Source organism: Centropristis striata, chromosome 13, assembly GCF_030273125.1.
Source record: "Centropristis striata isolate RG_2023a ecotype Rhode Island chromosome 13, C.striata_1.0, whole genome shotgun sequence".
Taxonomy (NCBI): domain Eukaryota; kingdom Metazoa; phylum Chordata; class Actinopteri; order Perciformes; family Serranidae; genus Centropristis; species Centropristis striata.
The window spans coordinates 27,393,247-27,414,935 of NC_081529.1; the positions used below are offsets into that span (position 1 = coordinate 27,393,247).

Here is a 21,689-nt window from a genome sequence, read left to right on the forward strand (position 1 = left end):
GCTGAGCCTCAACCTCACCTACGAGGTGAAAGATGGAGTGTGAGTCATAACCAATCAACCGTGTTCACTGCAGAAGAACACAGAAAAAATGACAGCTTTTCCAACAGTGCTCTTAAGATCTTTGTGGTTTCTCTGTGATCCAAAGTTACTCTGCAGGTAGAATCTCTATGACATATATATATATATATATATATATATATATATATATATTGTATATTCCTGTGTTGAAGCTGCATGCCTTTTTCCAGTGACCTTTTCTCTCTTGATGCTAGCGTGAACACTGTGGCAGTACTGCAGTAATGAGGTTTGACCGTTCTATTTTCTTCTGTCGTTGTATTTGGTAAAGTATTGCACATTGTTTGTATTGTTTTGTACAATATGAGCAGTGGATTTTGTACTTGTGTAAGTCCTTCTGTAAGATTTCTGCTGAAACTTCTGCTTGAGCTTAAATCTAGTGATCTCCTACAATCCCCTCATGGTTTTATGTGGTCTGTTCTAAGAAAATGGTTTCTGTGTTAGTATCTTTTTATGAACCCACAGACTTGATACATACACCCACTGCATGATCATTATGTGCATTATGAGGGAGCATTATATCCTTTCAGATATGGTTACTTACGGGTTCGCCTGGTTGCCCCCTTGGCCCCACAGGTCCATCAGATCCCTAAAATAACAAAGACAGAAACCAATTCAACACATAAATCTCATGCACCTCTCTAAGTCAACCTCAGGCGTGGATACATTTATATCCCCACAGACATAATCTGCGAAAATAGCTCATTAAAGAAATTCTCTGCCTGACAGATAAGGCTCAACTATCTTCGAGCAAAGACTAATAGACTGCTCTCTCCAATGTCCCCGCCCGCCTGTATGGATTGATACAATCTTGACAGAGCTTCTATCTTTCATATTTTCAATTCTATGTCAGGGATGCACTGCATAGCTTTCATGTCTTTTACGAACCTTGATACTGAATGAACTCAGGCCAGCGTAACTGAATTAATAATTTCAAGAGTTTATGACTTCATTTCAGTATAGCCTACTTTGATCTGTGGTGCCTAACCATCTAAATGGGTTGTAGAATTGATTCACTGATCTGAAAATTTTTCTATTTTAACCTTGCATGATGCAAAAACTAAGAAAAACAAATCACTGCTGTAGGATGTATTTTCCAGGCTTTGTTTGTTGCAAGCCAATCTTGCGAAGTACTGTGCACTCACCTTTTCTCCTGACTCTCCGACAGGCCCATGAGGACCCGGCTTTCCTCTGTCCCCCTACAAGATAAAAGCATTAGCCACAAGCCTCGAGATATTTAGGACTGTTCTGTTTATAGCAAAGCAGACTCTAGCAGATGCTTTTTAGTGTTCACTGTCATCACAGAAATCACAATAATCATGATCATAATGTGCAAATAAGCACCTGCCATATAAGGTGTAGGGTATTCATGCATGTCATGTTAGCGTGTTAGTGCCTAAATGACAAAATAAATACAGTGAAAATGCTAAGTTACCAAATCTAACTCACTCTGTGTCCCTTGTCTCCTGGGAGACCTGGCAGGCCGTCAAAACCCCTATCACCCTGAAAAGTAATAGAGAGGCAAGTGCATTAAACCCTGAAACACACTCACATACGGTAATGTGTAAACATTAGCAGAATTGTACTGAAAGTCTCCCCTGGCAGAGCCTCCCATCTGCTCTGAGTATGTGTTGTGGAGAGGAAGCTTTCAGATTAGCTGTAGGTCTGCTAAAACGCTGCTTTGACTGATAAAGACTCTGCTGTTCTGTCAGACCCGGCATCAAGGGAGTCTGATTTATTTGCTAAGCTCTTCCTGCAGCTGTTAGGTATTGAGTTGCCTTGTTGTCAATACATATAATAAGCTGTGGGCTGCTGGATACCTAAAGGCTTACACTTGCAAGTGGTGATAGTTTGCTATCGTACAAGACCTTGCTGCCTAAAAAACTGTGGTATTGTTGAGTTCAAGGAAACAGGAAACTGAATTCATGAATTCATGGAAACTCAACACCAGCAACATCAGCAATATGGTGTAACAACTGGCAATGGAGCATTGACCCACAGACTGTATAAAAAGTGGACTTTGACACCATGACGTCATTAAAAAAAAACTACAGTTTTGTTTTTTTGTTTTTTTGTTTTCGTGGGTTTTTGGCGCCAGAAGTGACCTTATTTGGACAATAGGGAGGAGCTGAGAAGGAGGACAAATTATCAGCTTATGCTAGTGCTAGCTTGCTAGTTTGATTAGCAATATGCATCAGTGATCGAACAGCTGACTCCTTAGATTGCCTTTTAGTACAAACAAACAATGAACAACACCGTAAAGGCAACAAAAATGATACACTTAACTCTGAACTAAAAACACACCGTGAAAGAGTAGCAAATTGTCAATCACAAGATAGCCACTCCATTAAGCATACCCAGCTTTATTGTCTTAATTAAAAAGACTGACACCATAAACTCTTAAGGAAAATGTCTATGAGGTAATAAATACAATGAGAAGTAGGGTAATTCTTTCATAGACTTCAATACAATTATATTTATTTTTAGTTGCCCCCTACTGGCTATTAGAAATAATGTAGCTTTAAGTCCTCACTTTTCAGATCCAGTGGCTGTCATTTGCATTCACCCAAATATTAACCTCAACTAATATCCAAATCTCAATAGTTTAAAATGTGAATAAAAGTGAGCTCCATGATGTGGTTTTGCTCCAAAATCGAATTGGTTCAAACTAACAAACCAAACCAAAATCCATATCCTCCTAGGCGGAGATAATAAGCAGTAAAGACATGAATACAAACAAATCTCTCGGTTTATGATATTGCTCAGTATGTCGAGATTGTCACTACTGCATTGCCATGCAGTGAGATCTCAAAGAGTTTACCTTAGTGCCTGTTTCACCTGGAGCTCCACGACCTCCATCTGCACCTGCACGCCCCTACGAGATACACAATCCAGTTAAAATAGGTTTTGCATTGTAGTACATTGTGCTTTAAGACAATATGCAGAAACGCAGTGTGGAAACCTGCATTACTCAAGATATCTCACCCTCTTTCCTGGCTTTCCATTAATTCCTTGAGGACCCGGTAACCCATGTGGTCCCTATATGAGAAAGAGCATAGGACTAAAGAAATGTGTGGCAAGACTCAAGGAAGGCAAGAGCACTAAAGGAATTTAATAGTGTACAAAAAGAGTTATATAATGGAAGCTAGTAGTGAAGTAAAAATAATGTCTCATCTTACAGGATGACCACTGTCTCCGCTGTCTCCTTTGAGCCCAGTGGGACCTGGAACTCCCTGCAAAATAAAAACACAAATTAATTTAAGCCTGACATGTTGCAGAGGAACAATTCAGCTTTTCAACTCAAATTCAAGTGCAAATCCTCTTAATTTTTTAAAACATTTTTGCAACCCTGCTATGATTTCAGAAGCACTTTTAACAAACTACCAAACTGAGCATGCATAATGATGAGTTAAGGGTGAGAGGAGCTTGTGTCTGGTCAGGAAGAATGTAAAGTTGAGTTCAAAAGTTGCAGGAGCCCCTGAGGTATGACGCAAAGTTAGTCAAGGTCAACAGAGTGCCTTACCACTGGGCCTGGTCGCCCTGCGAGACCCATTGCACCTGGAGGTCCCCTCATTGATATCTGGAATAAAAATACAACTGGGTGGTTTATGTGCACTGCACTTTTAATATGCAATAAAGTGTTCATCATGTCAACAATTAATGATGCTATAATATGGCATGATCTGTGTCTCATGATACAGTTTTCTGTGTAGTGTACCTGTGTCTGTTGCAAGATGGCCTGTGCCTGCGCCTCCTGTGGAGACACTACAGGTCCCTTCTGGGAATCACCTCCAGACCGGAACTAGAGGCAACAAAAAAGAGGGATCAGTTCCCACTGCAGGATTCCCCAAATGTAAATGAAGTTCAATCACACAGCACCCCCTTGTGGTCATGCCACTGCACCACATTGGGTAAAAGGTGTGTGTGTTTGTGTGTGCTCAAGCATGCGTGAGTGTTCTGTAAGGTCTTACTGGTAGCATCAACAGGGTTCCTGGGGGACCTGGAATCCCATCAACCCCAGCAAGACCAGGACGTCCTGGGGGACCCTGAAAAGAGGTCGGGGAAAGGGATAAACATCAGCTTCTGTGTGTGTGTGTGTGTGTGTGTGTGTGTGTGCGTGTGTGTGTGTGTGCGTGTGTGTGTGCGAGGGAGAGAGAGGGTCTAAATGGAGAGAAAAACAGCACTCCTATCTGTAAAAACAACCTTTGCTCCATTTCCACAGGGCATGTCACACACACTGCCTTATCTTCTGTTTACACACTTTAAATATCCATTTTAACAAGTCATTTAATGCAGCATTGAGTCATTAATATTGTGTTCATCAGATTAATGCTAAAGTTATTTCAAGTATTCAAATTGGTAATAAATTATTTTTATGGATCAAGGTTTTGGTTCTGTTTGTTTCAAATTGCATGACTAATTTAAAGCAGCAAGTGAAGCAGAATGATCTTACCTCATTGATGGACATTTTTCTTTGTTTATTGAAACAAATGAATACTTTTTCTGAATATGTATTAAAATAAGTTCTAGACTGATGATTTTCTACCTTAAGCATTGAATGCCTACAAGATGTCCCTGTAAGTATTACCTTAATCCTTAAAGACATGAGCTAATTCATATGTGTCAATCACTGTGGACAGGTTTAAGTGTGATTAACGGTCTCATGCTGCAGCATGAACAAAGGCTTCTCTCTGCCTTTGGATCCTTCATATGTAATGCTTACAATACCTGTGTTTCAGGAGGACCTGGAGGCTATTTCTGCTTTAAAATGATACCATGCATACTTTATTAAAACATATACTAGGTAAATAAAATATGAATAAATTCATTATAGTGTTATTTTAAACCAGACTGTTAATATACTCCTATAAATGGATGATTAGAAATGAAGCTGTGATGAACAGTACATTTGATGCATAAAGAAGCAGTATTGTCCTCTTTTTAGTTTTTTTTTTTTTTTTAAAGTAAAGTTTAATGGTGTTTCACGTTTGTGAGATATTATTTGTAGATATTTTACATTTGTTCATCCTTTGATCGCTTATTGATATTGGTGCCAAATGCATCATAATATCTTTAGAGTACAACTAGATGTATTTGTTGTGTGGGCTGAACCAGCAGGTGTTTGGCTCAAAAGTCATGTGACTCTGAATGGAAGCAAAATGATAGAAACCATCAACAACTGGAAAATGAAAGAGCATCTGTCAGTGTGTGTGTGTATGGGTGTATGAGCGTGGGAGTGTGTTCCATTGTGATGAATCATGGACACACACTTGCAAAGGAAAATCAGGTCAAATGTGTGAGTCAGCATTGGTCCCTGAAGTCCAGCAGGATCAGTTCAGGACTGGACATGTTTTAATGTGAGGTCACACTAGAACCCACAGCTCTTTCCCATAGGAGAAGGGGGGTCAAACTAAACAAAATCATCCCAGGTCCAGGCCTTAGTCACACTTACCAAATCACCAGGATCTCCCCTGGGTCCTGGTGGGCCTGTTGGTCCAGCTGGGCCAGTGAGCCCCTGTAAAGGACACATTCACAGCACTCAAACATTTTTTTTTTAAATGGCTTAATTTTCAACAAAATAATAATTTTCTACGTAATATTCTAATCCTGCAAATGCTTAACATCAATCCCTTTTTATTTATTTTTGTAGTTTGGATTAAACTACTAACTATTTTCTTTTTAAAGATGCACTTTTAGTTATATCTGCATAGCAGAGTTTCAGAAGCTGGACCACACCTCAGCTGCACCACTTCCGGCCCTCCTCTATATACCCACCTAATCCTCCCCTCCTCTTTCACTCTGGCTTTGTGCACCCCTCCCTACCACCCTGTCTCTGTCTCTCCCTGTCCCTCTGAGGGGTGTTACAGCAGACTCCATATCAAAGCTTTCCCACAACGCAGACAACATGGCAAAAAGAACAAGCTCTTTCCAAGCCTCACAACTCAATCATATTTCTTGAATCCTGGTCCTTGCTAGTGAATGCTCACTTCTTTGTGTATGTTACAATATAATACAATACATTTTATTATCCCCTAGCAAAAAAAAATATTGGGGTTAGTGTAAGTAGATATGTGACACATTGATATGTACACAACTTACAACGAACCACAACTCAAAAAAAACATATTGCTCAACCCATCCATCCTAACAAGTCACTTTGGGGACTGTGGCTCATGCCTATTCTTTCATTATGCGTTAATAGATTTATTCAAAATATCATCAAATATTCTTTCACAAAGTGCAATCATCTTGCATTATAGTGCAGGGGTGTATTTTTGGTGGGTCGTCCCCTGAAAACCCTGTTTCCTGTTATGAAAACACCACATTGCATCCTGATGGCTTGAGTCCATCTGGACAGTTCATGCTTTTGTTACACTATGCCAAATCCTGTTTAATTACAGAGACAAGGCACTGTCAAAATGTCCATTTTCGTCTGTGTTCAGGCAGTGAATAGGCTTACCTGTGGCCCTGGTAGACCTGGGGGTCCTGCCGCTAATGTACCCTAGAAACAAGCACAGATAGAATGGCATGTACATTAGGAGAGTATCAACTCATTCCCATGCTTATAGCTGCTGCTACTGGACTGTTCATTAAATGTCTCCAGCAGCTCACCGGCTCAATAATAGCTGGCTCTCCTTTCTGGCCTTTTTCTGCTCTGAGACTAGCCTGAGGAGGAGAAACAGATGAATAGATGTGGGTTGTTAGAAATCACTTGACACAGGCAATTGAAGTCATGGCCACTTACTTGATGTATGAGTTCAGTTTGAGATTTACCTCTCCATCCCACGTCTCTGCTCTTTCCCGCTCTGCAAATTCAAAGTCCTCGTATGATTCATACTCTTCATACTCCGACTCTGTTTCATTCTTGTAATCTTCATATTCAAGAATCTGTTAAGTAATGAAAACTCTTTTCAGGTGTAGTGAAAACCCACAATAACCTCTCAGTGTTTTTGTGCCAAGACATTTCTGACATTTGCATTTAACCTACCTCATATTCAGTAGCATTTGGCCCCACTGTTACCGTGGAAACTGAGAGATCATCATAGAGGTCTCTGTAAAGGTCATCTCCATGGTCCTCCATCTCTGGCCTCTTCACTGGTTCATCCTCCTGCAGGCCAACACACAGACATAAATGAGTCATAGCAAAGATGAACCAGGGGACACTAAGCTCTTCTCATTAGCGCACAGTGCTGCCAAGGATAGGCACATTTTATAACGCATAATATTAATGTTAGCAAAACAGGTGGATTTTATGGGAATGTGTTGATTATCCGGCATACAGGTTGACAGGTGTGCAGTTAATTACAATGCTTCAGTGTAATTAGCTGATGGACTACATCAGATTCATGTGGCAGGATGGCAGGTAGTGAAACAGCTACATAAGCAGCGTGAGCATGAAACATTAGTTTTCTTAACAAGGAGACATACACAAGCATTCTTTGTTTTTGCAACAAGATTGATTTTTTTTAAAAATTATATGCAGTTGTGGCATATTCATAATTTAAAAGATTTTTATGGTATCGGAGCATATAGTCACAATAAATAAACAAACTGTAAACCCGATTCTTATTCTGTAGGTTCACATACAGGAAGATATATACTGTATGTACCATGCATACCATGCTTTTTGAATATGGAGTATGCATGTACCACAGCTTGTTTTATAAAAAAAATAAAAATAACACACAGACAGAAGCCATACAGTGAGATCATCGAAAATGTCTCATTTAAGATGAATTCTCCATGTTTTCTGGTAGTAGAGATGATGATTAGGATGGTGCTGGTTAGTGCTGGTGGTAAGCAACTGGACAAGAAAGATGTGCTCTCTATGGTTAGGAGGGAAGTGATCGGTTAGAACTGCAAATGGCAGTAGTGGGTTGGGGTGGAGGGCATCTACAATTAAACTTGTCTACCTCCTCAGTAACCTTTGATTCAGGCAAGGCACTGGGCACCACAGTGGGGGCCTCAGTAGTAGAGTCAGGTTCATGTGTGGGCATCTCCATGAGGGTCTTTTTGAAGTCTTCAGTGGGGATGACAGTTTCTATGGTGCTCTTAATTTCTGGCAACTCTGTGGGCTGAAAAGGTTCTTGGGATAGATACTCAGGCAGTGTTGTGGACACGCTGAGGAAGCCATCCTCAAGAACCTCCTCTTCATGTTTCTTCTTTCTGGATCCCTTTTTGCCCTTGCCCTTGCGTTTGCCTTTGCCTTTAGAGTCCCTCTTCTTCTTCTTTTTGCCTTTCCTTTCCTTTTTAGAGTGCTCCTTTGATTCATCGGCTTGGTCGCTTTGTATCAGCGCATCAGACCCAAGTTGGGAGTTCTTCTTTGAAAAAGGAAATGCAAGATGAGGGCACAGGTGGATGATGGAGAAAAACAAACGGACACTGTTGTGAATAAAAATACAATAAGGAAAATAGCCAGCAATAGTAAAGTCCTGTGACAACCTTATAGGGACAGACACCTACTGTGACTCCCATCAGGCTGGCAAAAACCTAAAGCAAACATGAAATAAGAAGGTACAAACAGATGTAGAGTTGTTTCCTGTTAATGCCATACAGAGGACATATTTGTTTGTGTGGTCAGAGGTCACCCTGTCTGCGATCCTAAAGAGGTGCTAATTCTTAGTGTGCTTTAGCAAGTGAGCAAATATGGGTTGTGTCATTCTGCAGAGTGATGTCCTTTGCATGTCAGTGATATGAATGAGGCTGAAGGCCCAGTCTGTGAAAGATATCAGTAATTTAGATCCACTTGTAAACAAGGTCAGTGTGTAAGGGAGAATGATGGGAAGTAGGTCAGTAGGGTGACAGATGTTGACATGCTCTGGATTCAGAACTCATTGCTCAGCTGTAGCTCTTTTAAAGCCAGCTGGACGACTATCGAAATGGCTCATACTATCATTAATGAACCATCTCTGGAGCATAATCAATGTCCGTTCGCACACAGACACACATGCACTCACATGAGGGTCCACTTATATGACCCTGTGCTCTAGGCATACACATTAAGTATACATAAGACATTAAAGTGCTCCATTAAAAATATGTATTCCATTCCATTCCAGCCACACACACACACACACACACACACACACACACTTACATCTCTCAGACTCTATTTTTCTGGCTGCTTCCTTCCTCCATATCTCTATCTTTTACACACCACCAAAGAAATAACCAGTAATTCATATCTGTGATTGATCAATTTTTTATGCACGCCTTAAGGAGGGGAAGAGCTTTTATATCATGTTTGAGTTATAGGTTCCTGGCTCTGTGTGTGTATGTGAGCACCTGAACTTAAGAATTCTCCACTGCTGGCTGCATTTGAAAGAATTCACTTCTCTTTTGACTGATGGCCTATTCTGTCTCAATCTCTCAAGTCTCTTTTTTGCAAACACTAAGTATACTGCACTGTACTCAGACCTCTTCTTGGCTGCGGCTGTTGGCTGCTTGTAAATCATATGAGTCTTGGGGACACGTACTGTAGCTCTATTGATAGACATGCTTGAGCTCCTTTTACTTGGTTGGCTGTGAACCGAGGGCTTCTGCAAGCCCACTATAGCAGCCAGAAGGACATGATAATGTTTTAACATGAATGCTAAAAGTAGACGCTCATAATATTTCATATGATTAAGAAATTAGGGAAATACAAAGAAAAAGGTAGAATAAACTGACATATCCGGAACTTAGTGTCTGGCATGTTTTTTATAGTTAATTGAGGTGCCCTAAAGCTTTGCAGAGGTTTTTCGAGTAGACATTGCCACCTCCTGTTGGTGGCAGTACTGACCTTCTGCAGGGCTTGGGTGTTGTAGGGCAAAGCAGAGTCACAGTCTGGTATGTAGTCTTCACAGTAGTTGGCAGCGGCCTGGGGGTCTTTCAGAATCAGTAGTTGCTGAATATCTCCCTGAAATAAACCAGACAGAAATGATAGACAAGTGTCATGTTATAAAGCAGACATACAGGAGATACAAGCAGAATCATGTCAGTGACAGAAACATACCGCAGCTGCTATACTACACAGTGAAGGGAAGACCAGAACCTGTAACAGTACACCACAGACACTATGAAAGCAAAAAGACTGGCTGCATACCAAGATGTAAAGCAATATATAAAACCGTAGCATCATCAAGCTGTCACTACTGGTTCAATTGTTATTGCTTCTGTGTTCCCATTACTCTAGGAGGGGCCTGATTGTGTACACGAAACAGTCAAATAGTACTTTCTCACCCCTCTGCCAGGACCTTTCACTTCCCATCTCACCCTGAAGGCGTAGCCAGTGTGTATACACAAACATGCACAAAGACAGCGCTGCGGGACCTTGCAGCACTAAGCCCACAGCCACTGTTAGCTTTAATGGCCACACTCAACATCACTTTTGTCCTAAGTCCACATTATATAATGCTTTGTAGTGCTGGGATAACTAGTCAATTACTTGTTAATTGTGTTTTAAAGCACAACATTGTCAAGTAAAACAGACACAGTGGTTTACAGTTGGTTTTCTCGGTCACATATTACTACAAAATAAATCGTATAAGTTAAGAATGCAATATTAGCACAACAAATTTGGCTTTAATACATTTGTGATGGGACATTGTCACTTTTTAAAAATATATTATAGATTTATTAATGATGAAAGGAAAATATTCAGAAGAATATTCATTGATAGTGAAAATCATCGTGAGCTGCATGGCTCAAGTCAGAAAGTAATTCAATCAAACAAATGCAAGCAGCCTCATGGTACAGTGTTTGACAACATTTACATTACATTAGCGATAAGAATCTATGTAACTGACAGGCCATTGCAAACATATTGCCGGGTGAAATGTTATCCAGGGACAGCTGGGCAGCCATTTGTGATAAATCAAGTCAGATTAACTGCTTGATGCTGTGGTAATTATAGTCCCATTGTAATCTCTTTAATTAGGCTTTAGCGGCCAGAGGTGAAATAAATCAAAACATATTGCTTCTCCATTACCCGCCACAAGCTCATATATCTTCCAATACGGCTCATGCCTTATCAGCATTACAAGTCTACGCAAAGCCTGGATCACCATACAGAAAACTGTAAATCTTGGAATTACCATGTACATTATGCTTTCATTTTTGACACCAAACATCAAAGGAGTTGTTATCCACTTATCCTTCTTTCTTCCTGTTTTAGCCAAAAGCCAGTGTCAAGCAAAGGAAATTGTTGCACTCTGAGGTGAGAGACAGAGAGAATGAGTGAGAGAGAAAGGCAATGGGGAGTTAATCCAATCTAATCCAATCTCAATTTGAGATCAAAGGCAACACTTTCACAGAGAAGTTTTCCTGTTTTTCTTGCCTAGCAGGGGTACTCAGCATTAGAAACACACAGCAAGTAAAGTGTTGCCCAAAATCATGTGTGCTCTGCCATTCTCCATTTAGGACAGGGCAAGGACATCTAAAGAGGACATGTTAGGATGGGCTGAAAAGGAAATCACCTCAGCTGAATCCACACATTTCAGATGACTGGAAAACATCCTGCATGAGGTCACCCATGGCTCTGTTGGCAAAGCTTCATTAATCTTTCAGAGAGTGACCTCTTTGCTTCCCCTGCTGTCTGATTTAAGGTGTTTGGTGCCAGCTAACCAACCCACTAGATACCTTATATGAGGGGCCTTAATCAGATCTCTAAAAAATAACTTGTGTTGTGTGAGTCACATTTGTGTGGGTGAAGGAAAATCCAAAAGTTTAGGATTACAGCATTTTGATGCTCCTCATTTGCTTAAAGTGCAACAGATGCTCAATACTAACCAAAAACATCTGACCACCATCAGACTGAACTAATTACCAGGACAAAATATGACTCTAACAGACCTTGACCGATTTAATGTGCTTCTGCGATTTGTGTGGTAAAACGATTGGGTTGCTAAGCATTCAAAGAAAGCTGCCCTTTAATGATATGCTTGACAAGTCCTATAGTTTCAACATGCCTGTAACAGGGTGCCAAAAACATCTTATTTCCAGTACTAATCAAGATAGAAAGGATCTGAATTTCCTAACAAATAAACGCTGGGCTGGATCTTATCTAAGCAGTCAGCGTGTTGGAGGCACATAAACAGGGCACACAGCGGCCAAGAAGGATCAGACTTGTGGACAGTTTGATGTTTGCTTTACTGCAAATGCAAGCCGAGTGTTGAATTTGGACACCAAACTTTTAGTCATTTGTGGGGCAATCTGGAAGCAATAGAGACATTAGCGGCTGACCACGGTCCCCGTGCTCCCACGCTGAGCTCCCACGCTGGGAGAGCTGGGCCGGAACACCGGCCTCCTCCCCCAGAACCAGGGCCTGGGAACAGAGGCCCAGAGGTCAGCTTGATTAATCTCTGCTCCCCTGGTACCAGCCTCACCCGAGGTGTACAACACTGGTGCTTAGATATGTGCAGTCAGACATGCATAGCTATGAATGCATAGCTATGAATGCATAGCGTAAATCCACACACTGAAAGTCATATTTTATCACCCTATGTAAATTTTATTAATAAAACATCTGAAACAGATAATTTTTTTTATTCAGCGTAAATGTCAATACACAATGACCACAAAATGTGCATGGATGTGAATAAAAGATGGATCTAATCAACGGAGGGGTTTTAGTCATCACCGCAAACCACAACATCGTCATCATCATCATCATCATATCTCTACGGCTAGGATGATGAATCAGGCCATGGGAGTGTTTATGGAGTAAGGCCAAAGACTAAATGGTCTCTACTGCTTCTGAAAAGGGAAATATATAGAGCTCATAAGGAGACAAATTTCTTAACTGAAGTGGGATATAAAGTTATTTAAAAACTGAGGAAAGGGAATAGGGTAAGAAGGGAGTGGAGAGTAGTTTATAGCATGGGAGTGGCAGCTGAGGTTAAAAGTGAGGTCATAGGAAAGGAAAGGTTAATGTGTTGACAACTAAAGGTAGTTATTGACTACACGCGCAAAACCCAGAGGCAGAAGTTGTTTACTCGTCAGAACTGAGGACATCTGTTTTTTTCCTGGTGAAAGTGAAGAAGGCTGTGGTTTCTGTCTATTAAGCCATAAGGGAGAGATAACAACCCTCCCTCTGTAGTCTCTTAAAGTTTAAGAGTATCTTCCCTTTTTTTTAAATTGCAGGGTATTCTTAGGACACTGAGGGGGAAAAGGGTTGAAAAGATGGTCATTTCTCTGAACTTGACAGTACCTTCTACCTCTGTCTATCTTTCCTTTTCTTTATTGCTGCTTTGCAGAGCCCCGAGGACATGGCAGGGGAAGGGGCTTGAGCTGATCTCTATTTCATGCTGTGGGTGAGAGATTTAGACTGGAGCCTCATTGGGAATGACAATGGAGTTGGGATTTGATATTGTCATTGGAAACACAGAGAAAGACTTATGACAATAAAGGTAGCTGGAGAAAAAAAACGAATTGGACATTCCCAGAGCATACGTGAGTTACGTGTTTTTCCAGCATACTGATACACATGTGGACACATATTCAATTCCTCCTTACGTAAGAATAGTACATGATCTTATTTTTCAGCCAAATTGGAAAGACTTATCTGTGACATACGTTACATCCCCTGCTACTGCTAGTTCTGACTATCACCAGACGTGACCAAACAACATACACTCAGAGTCAAGCATCTCTCTTAATGTCCAATTGCACCGCTGGCCATCCACGCTATCACCACATCTATAGCCGACTGACATGTCCAAGAGTGAAAGAGAATGTGTCATTTCTCGGCTTTGCAGTGGAAATGATGATTCTGGACATGTCTGAACAGCCCGTCCCCTCATCCCCACTCCCTCCCCCAACACCTCTGTTCAGAGGTTCAGCATTGCTTTGTTCTTGCAGCACTTGATTGACAGGAGACCTCTGGTTCCCTTTTAAATCTTTTCTTAAATAGCTTTAAAAGTAGGGCTAGGGAGGGTGAGAGTGGCCTGGTACAATATGATATGCGTGTATGTGGTAATATATTCAAGTTATAGAGAAAGCTATTGAAAGCCACTGTACTATTTTTGTGCATTTATGCACATATCTCCAAAATTTAAGCTTGTTTGTTTTAGGTCTTTAAAGGTTTTTTTTATTTTAAAACAAAGTGGATGTGAGCAATGTTTGGCGATTTGTGCACCATGAAGATGTTTTCTAATCTGACCAACAAACTATCCAAATCCCTCACTTTCTCCATCAGGCTGTAAAAATGTTCAAGTCTGCAGCAGTGTGGATAAAGTGCACTATATATGGTGAAATGTAATGCAGTGTGGGAAAGACTGACATCTTAAGAAAGTATCATTAATAGTCCTACAAATGAAAACAAGGTCATCAGAAAGTCCCCCGCCATGTCTGATGATTCAGCTAATCTGCATTGCATATTACCCTTGTGGAACAGTCCCTAATGAAAAACCTAAAATGAAATGAAACCTATATATACTTAATAACAGCAAATACACATGATACTGAATCTCACTTAGTTCCTTGGTTTGCCTTAGTATGCACAAAAACACACACAATCTCTGTTCTTTTTTCTCTTATTCCTTTTTAGTAAACACGCAGAAACATTTAAGAGTATGACAACAATGCAAACACTCTCTTTCAGAGGCTCCCATACCTCAAATACATCTTCATCCAGCAGTCGTGTCCCAAACACAGTGACCCCCTCTGTGCTGACAACGGCGTTGTTCCCTCGCAGAAGATCCAGGGTCTCTACTCTCTGACAGTCCAAGTACAGGGTCACAGACTTGTCCTGCACACTGTAGGCTATCCTGTGCCATCTGAAAGAACAAAGCCCGAGTGAGAGTTTGAGTTTGAGTATCATTTGCTTCCCTTGGAGGGAGGTATTGTGGAATATGTAGTGCAAGTATTTCATCTGTTGCAAAGTAGAATCATTGATGCAAAGAGCTGTTTCACACCTCTTTCAACTCAAGCAAACCAGAAGGGCCTTTGAGCCTGAAAATGTGAAGGATTGATTTATTTAACTCCTTTGATAAAGTCAAATCATTGAAGCAAGCATCCTATTCCCTTTAGGATCGCTCAAGGTCAATCACTGTATGAATCAGGTGTATCAAGGCTTGGGAAAGTTATATGACACAGTTAATAAAAAATTGCACAGCTCTGTGAATCTGATCTGTTGTACATCCACAGACAGGCAGGCATTAATATATGCTTGAATGGAGATATTAGAGGCCCTCAAAATACCCACTTTCCATCAGCTAGGTTGATCTTCTTGAAAATTGGGTACATTTCTGGTGTTGGCTTCCCATGCTGATCCTCATACAGGAAGACGGGCGAACGGCCCACTTCAAGTCCCAGCTGCTGCACCCCCTGGTCGTCATACACAGAAAGCAGGAAGAACTGGGAGCCCTTTTTAGCTCGCAGTGTAGCCATCAGTGAGAAATTCTCAGGAAACTTTGAATCTAGAGGAGAGGAGAGGAGAGGAGAGGAGAGGAGAGGAGAGGAGAGGATGCTGTTAAGTCATACAAGCGAGAACACAGCAGGGAGCGGATATTTTTATAACATGCATTCACCTCCCGCTGCCAGTGAGACCTGAGTAAAGATAATAGTGATGGAAAATATTGCCCATGAAAGCAGTGAGCCCCCAAGAGGAGGTGTAAAGGGAGTTCAAAGTCAGATGTCTTAAGGTTTTTTTTTTTACTGAGGGAAGAATTCCTCACAAAAGTGACACATTTGAGAGCTTTTTGCCAATTTCAGAAATCCTCATACGAAAAATCCAGTACCAGGGAAGAGCTGTTTGGTGGGAGCACTGAGCTGAATCTTTTTATCTATCTTGTAGGACATGTCCGTCTCCGCCGTGCCCCTCCTGCTGTTGCAGAAACCAGCCTCCAAGGACACCCCCTCCATGTTCTCTGACAGCTCCAGCACTTGCAGAACATCAATGGGATCAACTAGAAATGGAAATACAGGAAATAATTAATCATCTGCACATTGTTAGAGCATACAGAAGTCATATGGTTGTTTATTTTATTTCATGCCCATAGACTGAAGCTAATTCTGTCTCAGTAAAGATACTGTTGATGTTCTTTTAAATAAGCCGGAGGCCTGCTTTCTTTTTATTTCTGTTAATAGGATTCTTTGAAAACGACTTATAATAGGGTGGGACTTGGGGTGGCAGATTGCAGCAGCATGCTTTTAGTCATGTCATTGTAACACTTAAACTCTGCCATTGTGACAGCACTTTGTTGTCTGGCTCAGTTAAGTGCTGGTTGTTACCGGGCTGAAGAGCAGGGTTTAGTGTGGCTGGAAGCTGGTTTTAAAGTGTGGAGGCTTCCTGCTTCCTCAGAGTCGGAAGAGACGAGCTCCTCTGAGATGTGGCGGCAGGTGGCCAGGCTTCTGTGGGTGTTATTATAGGATAGGGGTAGAACACAGCCTAACCCATAATCCTACTGCAGCACACCTGACAGCTGACACCTGCACACTGCTCTCCCTGCACCAGCGAGCAACAATATGTCCGCATCTCATTTATCACAATTTGAACACTCAACTGGCACAAATAAGTGCATCAGTGATTCATATATTCGTGCTGCTAAAACATCTGCCCTAACAAGTCAGCTAGTTTTGTAATAAATGTTTGAGACTTATTTTCCTGAGAAAAAAAAACTGCCAATAAGGTAAGTTTGTTTTTTTGTTCCGCATGCATTTCCCCTTGTGTTTTCCAAAAAGTGCATGTAAATATCTGGAAACAAAATTGAATAAGGCCATTTGCTGCAAAACTATCAATGGATTTGATAGTATACTCATGAATACTCTGTAAACAAGTTAATTTTAATTACAACCAGGAAAATCAAACTCATGAATAGCTAAGATGTGGATTTTTCTGACACAACAATGCCTCTATAGAGATACGGTTTCTCCCAGTGTTGGCTCTCTCATTACAATAAGCCTGAGCTTTATTTGCAGTCCGCTGCTCATGTTATCAGATGTTCTGTTGATAAAGTGCTGCCGTGAGCATTAACCAGGATCAGAGTTTTGTGAGCAGCCAGTCTCCCACCAGCTGCTAGAGAGATTCTGTTCGGGGCAACTCAGCACTAAGCATTCCAGGCATCTGAAATGAGGATCCTAAACCCAAATTACCTCCTGTAGCTCTTGCTGCTCATACAGAGCTCGCCTTTTATTCTCCTTGTTAATTAAACATGTGGAGAGAGTTTACAGTTGCCCAGACAGTGCTTGCAGAAAAACACCACCTTACATTTTATGGCATTATTTATTTGCATAGCAGAGGCCATTTATTCCAAGCAGCTTTGAGAGCTCGCCCTCTTGGTCCCCTTACATGGCAACGGAGCTGTAAATAGGTTAAGCTGTGAATTACAGCCAGGCTGCAACAATGGGAAAGAATATTAGGTACAGATCTAAAGGTATTTAAGACCTAAGGGCTTCAATTTTGAATGTTTATAGAGTAATAAACAAGCTGTGTAAAATTAAATAATTACACAAGCTGCTGGCTTCTAACAAAATAAACCTTAGGCAAGTTATATGGACAAGTTCACCCACACACAGTCATTTAGGATTATTTTCAAATTTGCTCTAGCCATCATGACGGTGAACCAAGAGCTAAATGTCAAAGAATAAGGTACCTTTTGTCTCTAAAAGGTCACAGCCCAGTCATACGCACTTTAACCTCTTTGAATAGATATCTGTATGTGATAGGTGCAATATTGCATTCCGATTTATGTTTATCTGTTTGTAGTTTTGGTAGTATTTATAAATCACGTTTGAGTCGGCTTTGACTGAATGCAGGTAGACTGTCCGTGTAGAGAGCAAATAAAGCATAACAAATTGGCCTCAATTCAATATCAGAACACATAGGCTATGATCTGACAATAATTGACATTTTCATTATTTTTTATAATTTGTATATGAATGCAGATATCTAAATGTTGTCTGGACCTGAACCATCTCCAAACAGTATCAATGAAGTTGCTAATCACACTGTAAACAATGACGAGCAAATGGAAGTCATGGCCTACACATCCATTTTCTGGATGTCCACTGGCTACACTAGAACATGACAAGTATTGAACTTAGCACCAAGGGGCTGAATCGTTGTCAGGCAGATAGCTGATGAGTTCTGAGATTGCCCACACTTAGATCAAACAAAACAATTTTTTTTCACATTTTGTGTTTTAGCCTTATATAGGCCAATATTGAAAATGCTAGTAAAGTAGGCCAGTAAAAGAAATGCTTTTGTTGCAACAAAAATTACATTTATGACCTTATAGTGATCAAAAAGGCAAGCAGCATCCTCAAACGCCCCTCATACAAAAACAAAGACATGCCAGACCAAAGTTAATATTACTCTAAAAGCTTGCGTAGACATCTACATTTCTGCTAAAGCGCTTTATTATTCACAACAGTTTACTTTGAACTTTACACCATGTCTGGGCCTTAATCCTTTATGTTTGCATTTAATTGAATAGGTAGGAGTGTCTTTGTCTTTGTCTGATCCCAAATGAGCTCTTTGTAGCTTGGTTGTGGCCTTGACTGCAAATCAATTTCCTTTGGGATAGCAAAGTTTAAAGTATGTGTTTTAGTGAAAGGTCAGAGTCCAGTAAACTCTCTCTCTCTATCTCTCTCTCTCTCTCTCTATTCTTTCCATCTGTCTATCTATCCATCCTGTTCTTCCTCTGTCTCTCTCATGCATACTCATGCACAGGGAGGAAGAGAGGTCATAAGGCAGCAATGTTTGGAACAGTCTGAATAATGTTCTAAATTGAAGCAACATGGGTCTAATTATAAGAGATTCTTGGGTTTCTGTCAGCCCATCCGGAACAGCACCTGACCGAATGGTCTCAAGACAAAATAACACAATTAACTTTTCAGCAGAATTGTTTAATTTGAAGTAATCCAAACACAATGAGTGAACCCAATAAACCGAAAAAAATACACATTTCTGCCTCAACCATGTGAGTTTAAAAAAAAAGAAACTGTTCAATTCTAAACATGTTCTAGCTATGGGCTGTCAGGACACTGCTGACCTCTGACCCTCTCAAGACAACAGAGAACAGTCAAGATGTGAAACAATGCCAAAGGGAGAAATCTGAGACAAGCATTAGAAATTCCTTCAAAAACAGAAACTGCATTCACAATGATCTGCCAGTTAAACGTGCTGGGAATAATAGGCATCCCACACCCAAGTGTGCAAAATAAACTGTTAATAAGTTAAGTTTGCCAAGCTGATTCTGTGAACGTGGGAAAAACCTGCTGCTGGACTTTAGAGGATGTAACTCTGAAAGCTGCTGCAACAACATCAAAAGCTAGTTGAATACAAGCATGACCCACATAAAATACCAAAAATTCCTGTGGATTGAAATATCCCCTATTTCACCATTTCAATACCACCACATCCAACTTTAGCGTCAAGAGGAAACCCCCAGGCTTGTGGCAGGCAGCCATATAGAGTTTGGATCCGTGCAGCAATCAATAAAAGAAATTTATCTATTCCCTGCTTTGGGTCCATTTATATCCCCTTAAGTTTTGCCAATTCTTGCAGCCTCTTTACCTATCCTGCAGCACTGTCTGTCTGAGCAGGCTCTGCTTGCATCTCATTTGACACTGTAGTAACCATGTCCTCACCTCACCTGTCAAATGATGTTACTTACAAAGAAGCATAGCAAGAGTGATAGACAGAATATATGACCTTCTGTCAGCCTGTGCAATATGCTGTCCCCACCACTCACAGATATGGCTCAACATGTTAGAAATAGCATCACAAAATCTCTAAGGACTGATGACTCAGAGTGTTTTTTCCAATCACGCCAAAAGGTCAGAGTACATGGGAAGGAGCGGAAACATCCAGCAATTTCACAGACATCTGGCATTTCTGCCTTCTTGTGGTTTTTTCTATGACAATGTCTGTCTGCCCAGTGCTGTACACAGTCTTCCTGGGAGAAAAGAGCTGAACACTCCACCTTACAGATCAGGCTTTATCCACTGGAAATGCCACGAAACAGTCTACATCTGTGAATCTTCCCTGGCTCTGTGACACTTGACACAGTCTCCCCATGCCCTGCAGTTATACAACTCAGCAGCACTTCAGTCATACATGGACATAATGTGTTCTCTGTGTTTCTAAAGCAACTGTCTCTGAAGACATTCTTTATGACTCACACCACCTACACTCCCAGCTCAGCCTGAAATACCACTCGCACACACACAATACGAGTCTGTCAAAAACAATTGGGTCTGGGAACTGGGGAATTTTAACAAGAAATGAAGCCAAAATGAATCTGGGCAATGGCAATTTCTCATAGTATCATGGACCACACCCTGAGATTAGGAAAGGAAACTCTTCTTCAGAAATTCTCTGGAAAAACTACTTTTGGGGAGAAATTCTTCAGAAAACTGTGAAATCTGTAAAAATAAAAAAATAAAAAATGTGATTAATAATGAAAAATGCATTGCAGATCTAGTGGAAATGGTGGAATAAATCCAGACACATTTTCTCCAAGGCTCCATGAAGAGCAACCTTAATCTAATTAGCAGTGGGTGTGACCTTTTGTCTGGGTCACTGCTGTGTGTGGACAAGAACACTATGAGGTGAGGAGAGCTAATACACACTCTGAACAGATGAAAATGTAAACACATGAGCAGCCAAATAAAATTGAAACATTGACTGCACACACCGTCACACTCGTATGACCCAACAGCCTGCACACACTGTTTATATGTAGCTCAATTATAACGCCCACAGAGGGAGAAAAACAGCACTTTGGACTCGTGCCCTACTCAAAATTTCTCTCAGAATCACTTTATTCTTTTATCTGTCAAACACATTGCTATTTTTCTTGTAAACAGGGGTTATTAAAACAAAAAAGAGCATGTTAGAAAGGCAAATGTACTGTAACTTGGAGACATTTGTTGGGCTGGAAACGTGCAAACTGATCGGCAATGATAGTTATCTGCCACATTGTGCTTTGTGGTTTGGTCTGCTTTGAGTTATCGCTGAGAGTTTAGGAGCGAGTCAAGTCAGCAGTTGTGTAGACGACTGCTGAGAAGGGCTTTTAATATATTATTAGGGGTCATGGGTTATGAAGTCATGAATATTATAAAGGGACAATGAAAGAAACCAACAGTGTCTAACATTAAGTCTTTAATCCATTTTCAGATTGCAAAGATTATTTGTAATTCCACATTATTAATATGTATATGATTTATTCTCTTGTCTGTGTAGGCTTAAAGAAATACAAGAGAACCAACAGCAACCAGACACAAAGGTTACTGGTGACATAAAAAAATCTTTGGCTGTTGAGTTTAATGCTGAACTGCGTGGGCACTGAAAAAAATGAATGGAATGCCCATGGAGAGGATGGACAAGACCTGAGCTACCAGCAACAGGAAATGTTCAGGATATACATGCAGATGATACTACAGAGAGCATCCGGTAGGAACAGCTGTTTACCAGGGCACTATACCCTTTGCTTCCTGTAGGTTTTACAAAGCCTTTTACATTAGGTGAAACATGGTCACAACTGAGGAATAAAGCAAAGGGGTAAGCAATATTGTGTACATTAATTTATCTTCTTTTTAAAAAGTTTGTGACCATTTATTGTGCATACTCATAATGCATTCAGTATATGGACTAGAGCCCAACCATAATAGGATTATTGGGAGTGATT

The 21,689-nt window shown here is 40.7% G+C and overlaps 1 protein-coding gene across 1 annotated transcript in view; it reads right to left on the bottom strand.

Moving 5' to 3' along the window:
* Positions 1-21,689, bottom strand: part of col5a3a (collagen, type V, alpha 3a) — a 49,632-nt gene that overhangs the window by 23,800 nt on the left and 4,143 nt on the right. The window contains exons 2-20 of the mRNA XM_059347318.1: positions 15,795-15,962; positions 15,260-15,473; positions 14,669-14,831; positions 9,857-9,973; positions 8,001-8,396; positions 7,064-7,183; positions 6,850-6,963; positions 6,688-6,741; positions 6,536-6,577; positions 5,528-5,590; positions 4,047-4,121; positions 3,794-3,877; positions 3,599-3,655; positions 3,255-3,308; positions 3,061-3,114; positions 2,897-2,950; positions 1,525-1,578; positions 1,221-1,274; positions 620-664 (exon numbers count right to left, since the gene is read on the bottom strand). Of these exons, the coding sequence (XP_059203301.1) occupies positions 620-664; positions 1,221-1,274; positions 1,525-1,578; positions 2,897-2,950; positions 3,061-3,114; positions 3,255-3,308; positions 3,599-3,655; positions 3,794-3,877; positions 4,047-4,121; positions 5,528-5,590; positions 6,536-6,577; positions 6,688-6,741; positions 6,850-6,963; positions 7,064-7,183; positions 8,001-8,396; positions 9,857-9,973; positions 14,669-14,831; positions 15,260-15,473; positions 15,795-15,962 (1,982 nt within the window). The remainder of the gene's footprint in view (positions 1-619; positions 665-1,220; positions 1,275-1,524; positions 1,579-2,896; positions 2,951-3,060; positions 3,115-3,254; positions 3,309-3,598; positions 3,656-3,793; positions 3,878-4,046; positions 4,122-5,527; positions 5,591-6,535; positions 6,578-6,687; positions 6,742-6,849; positions 6,964-7,063; positions 7,184-8,000; positions 8,397-9,856; positions 9,974-14,668; positions 14,832-15,259; positions 15,474-15,794; positions 15,963-21,689) is intronic.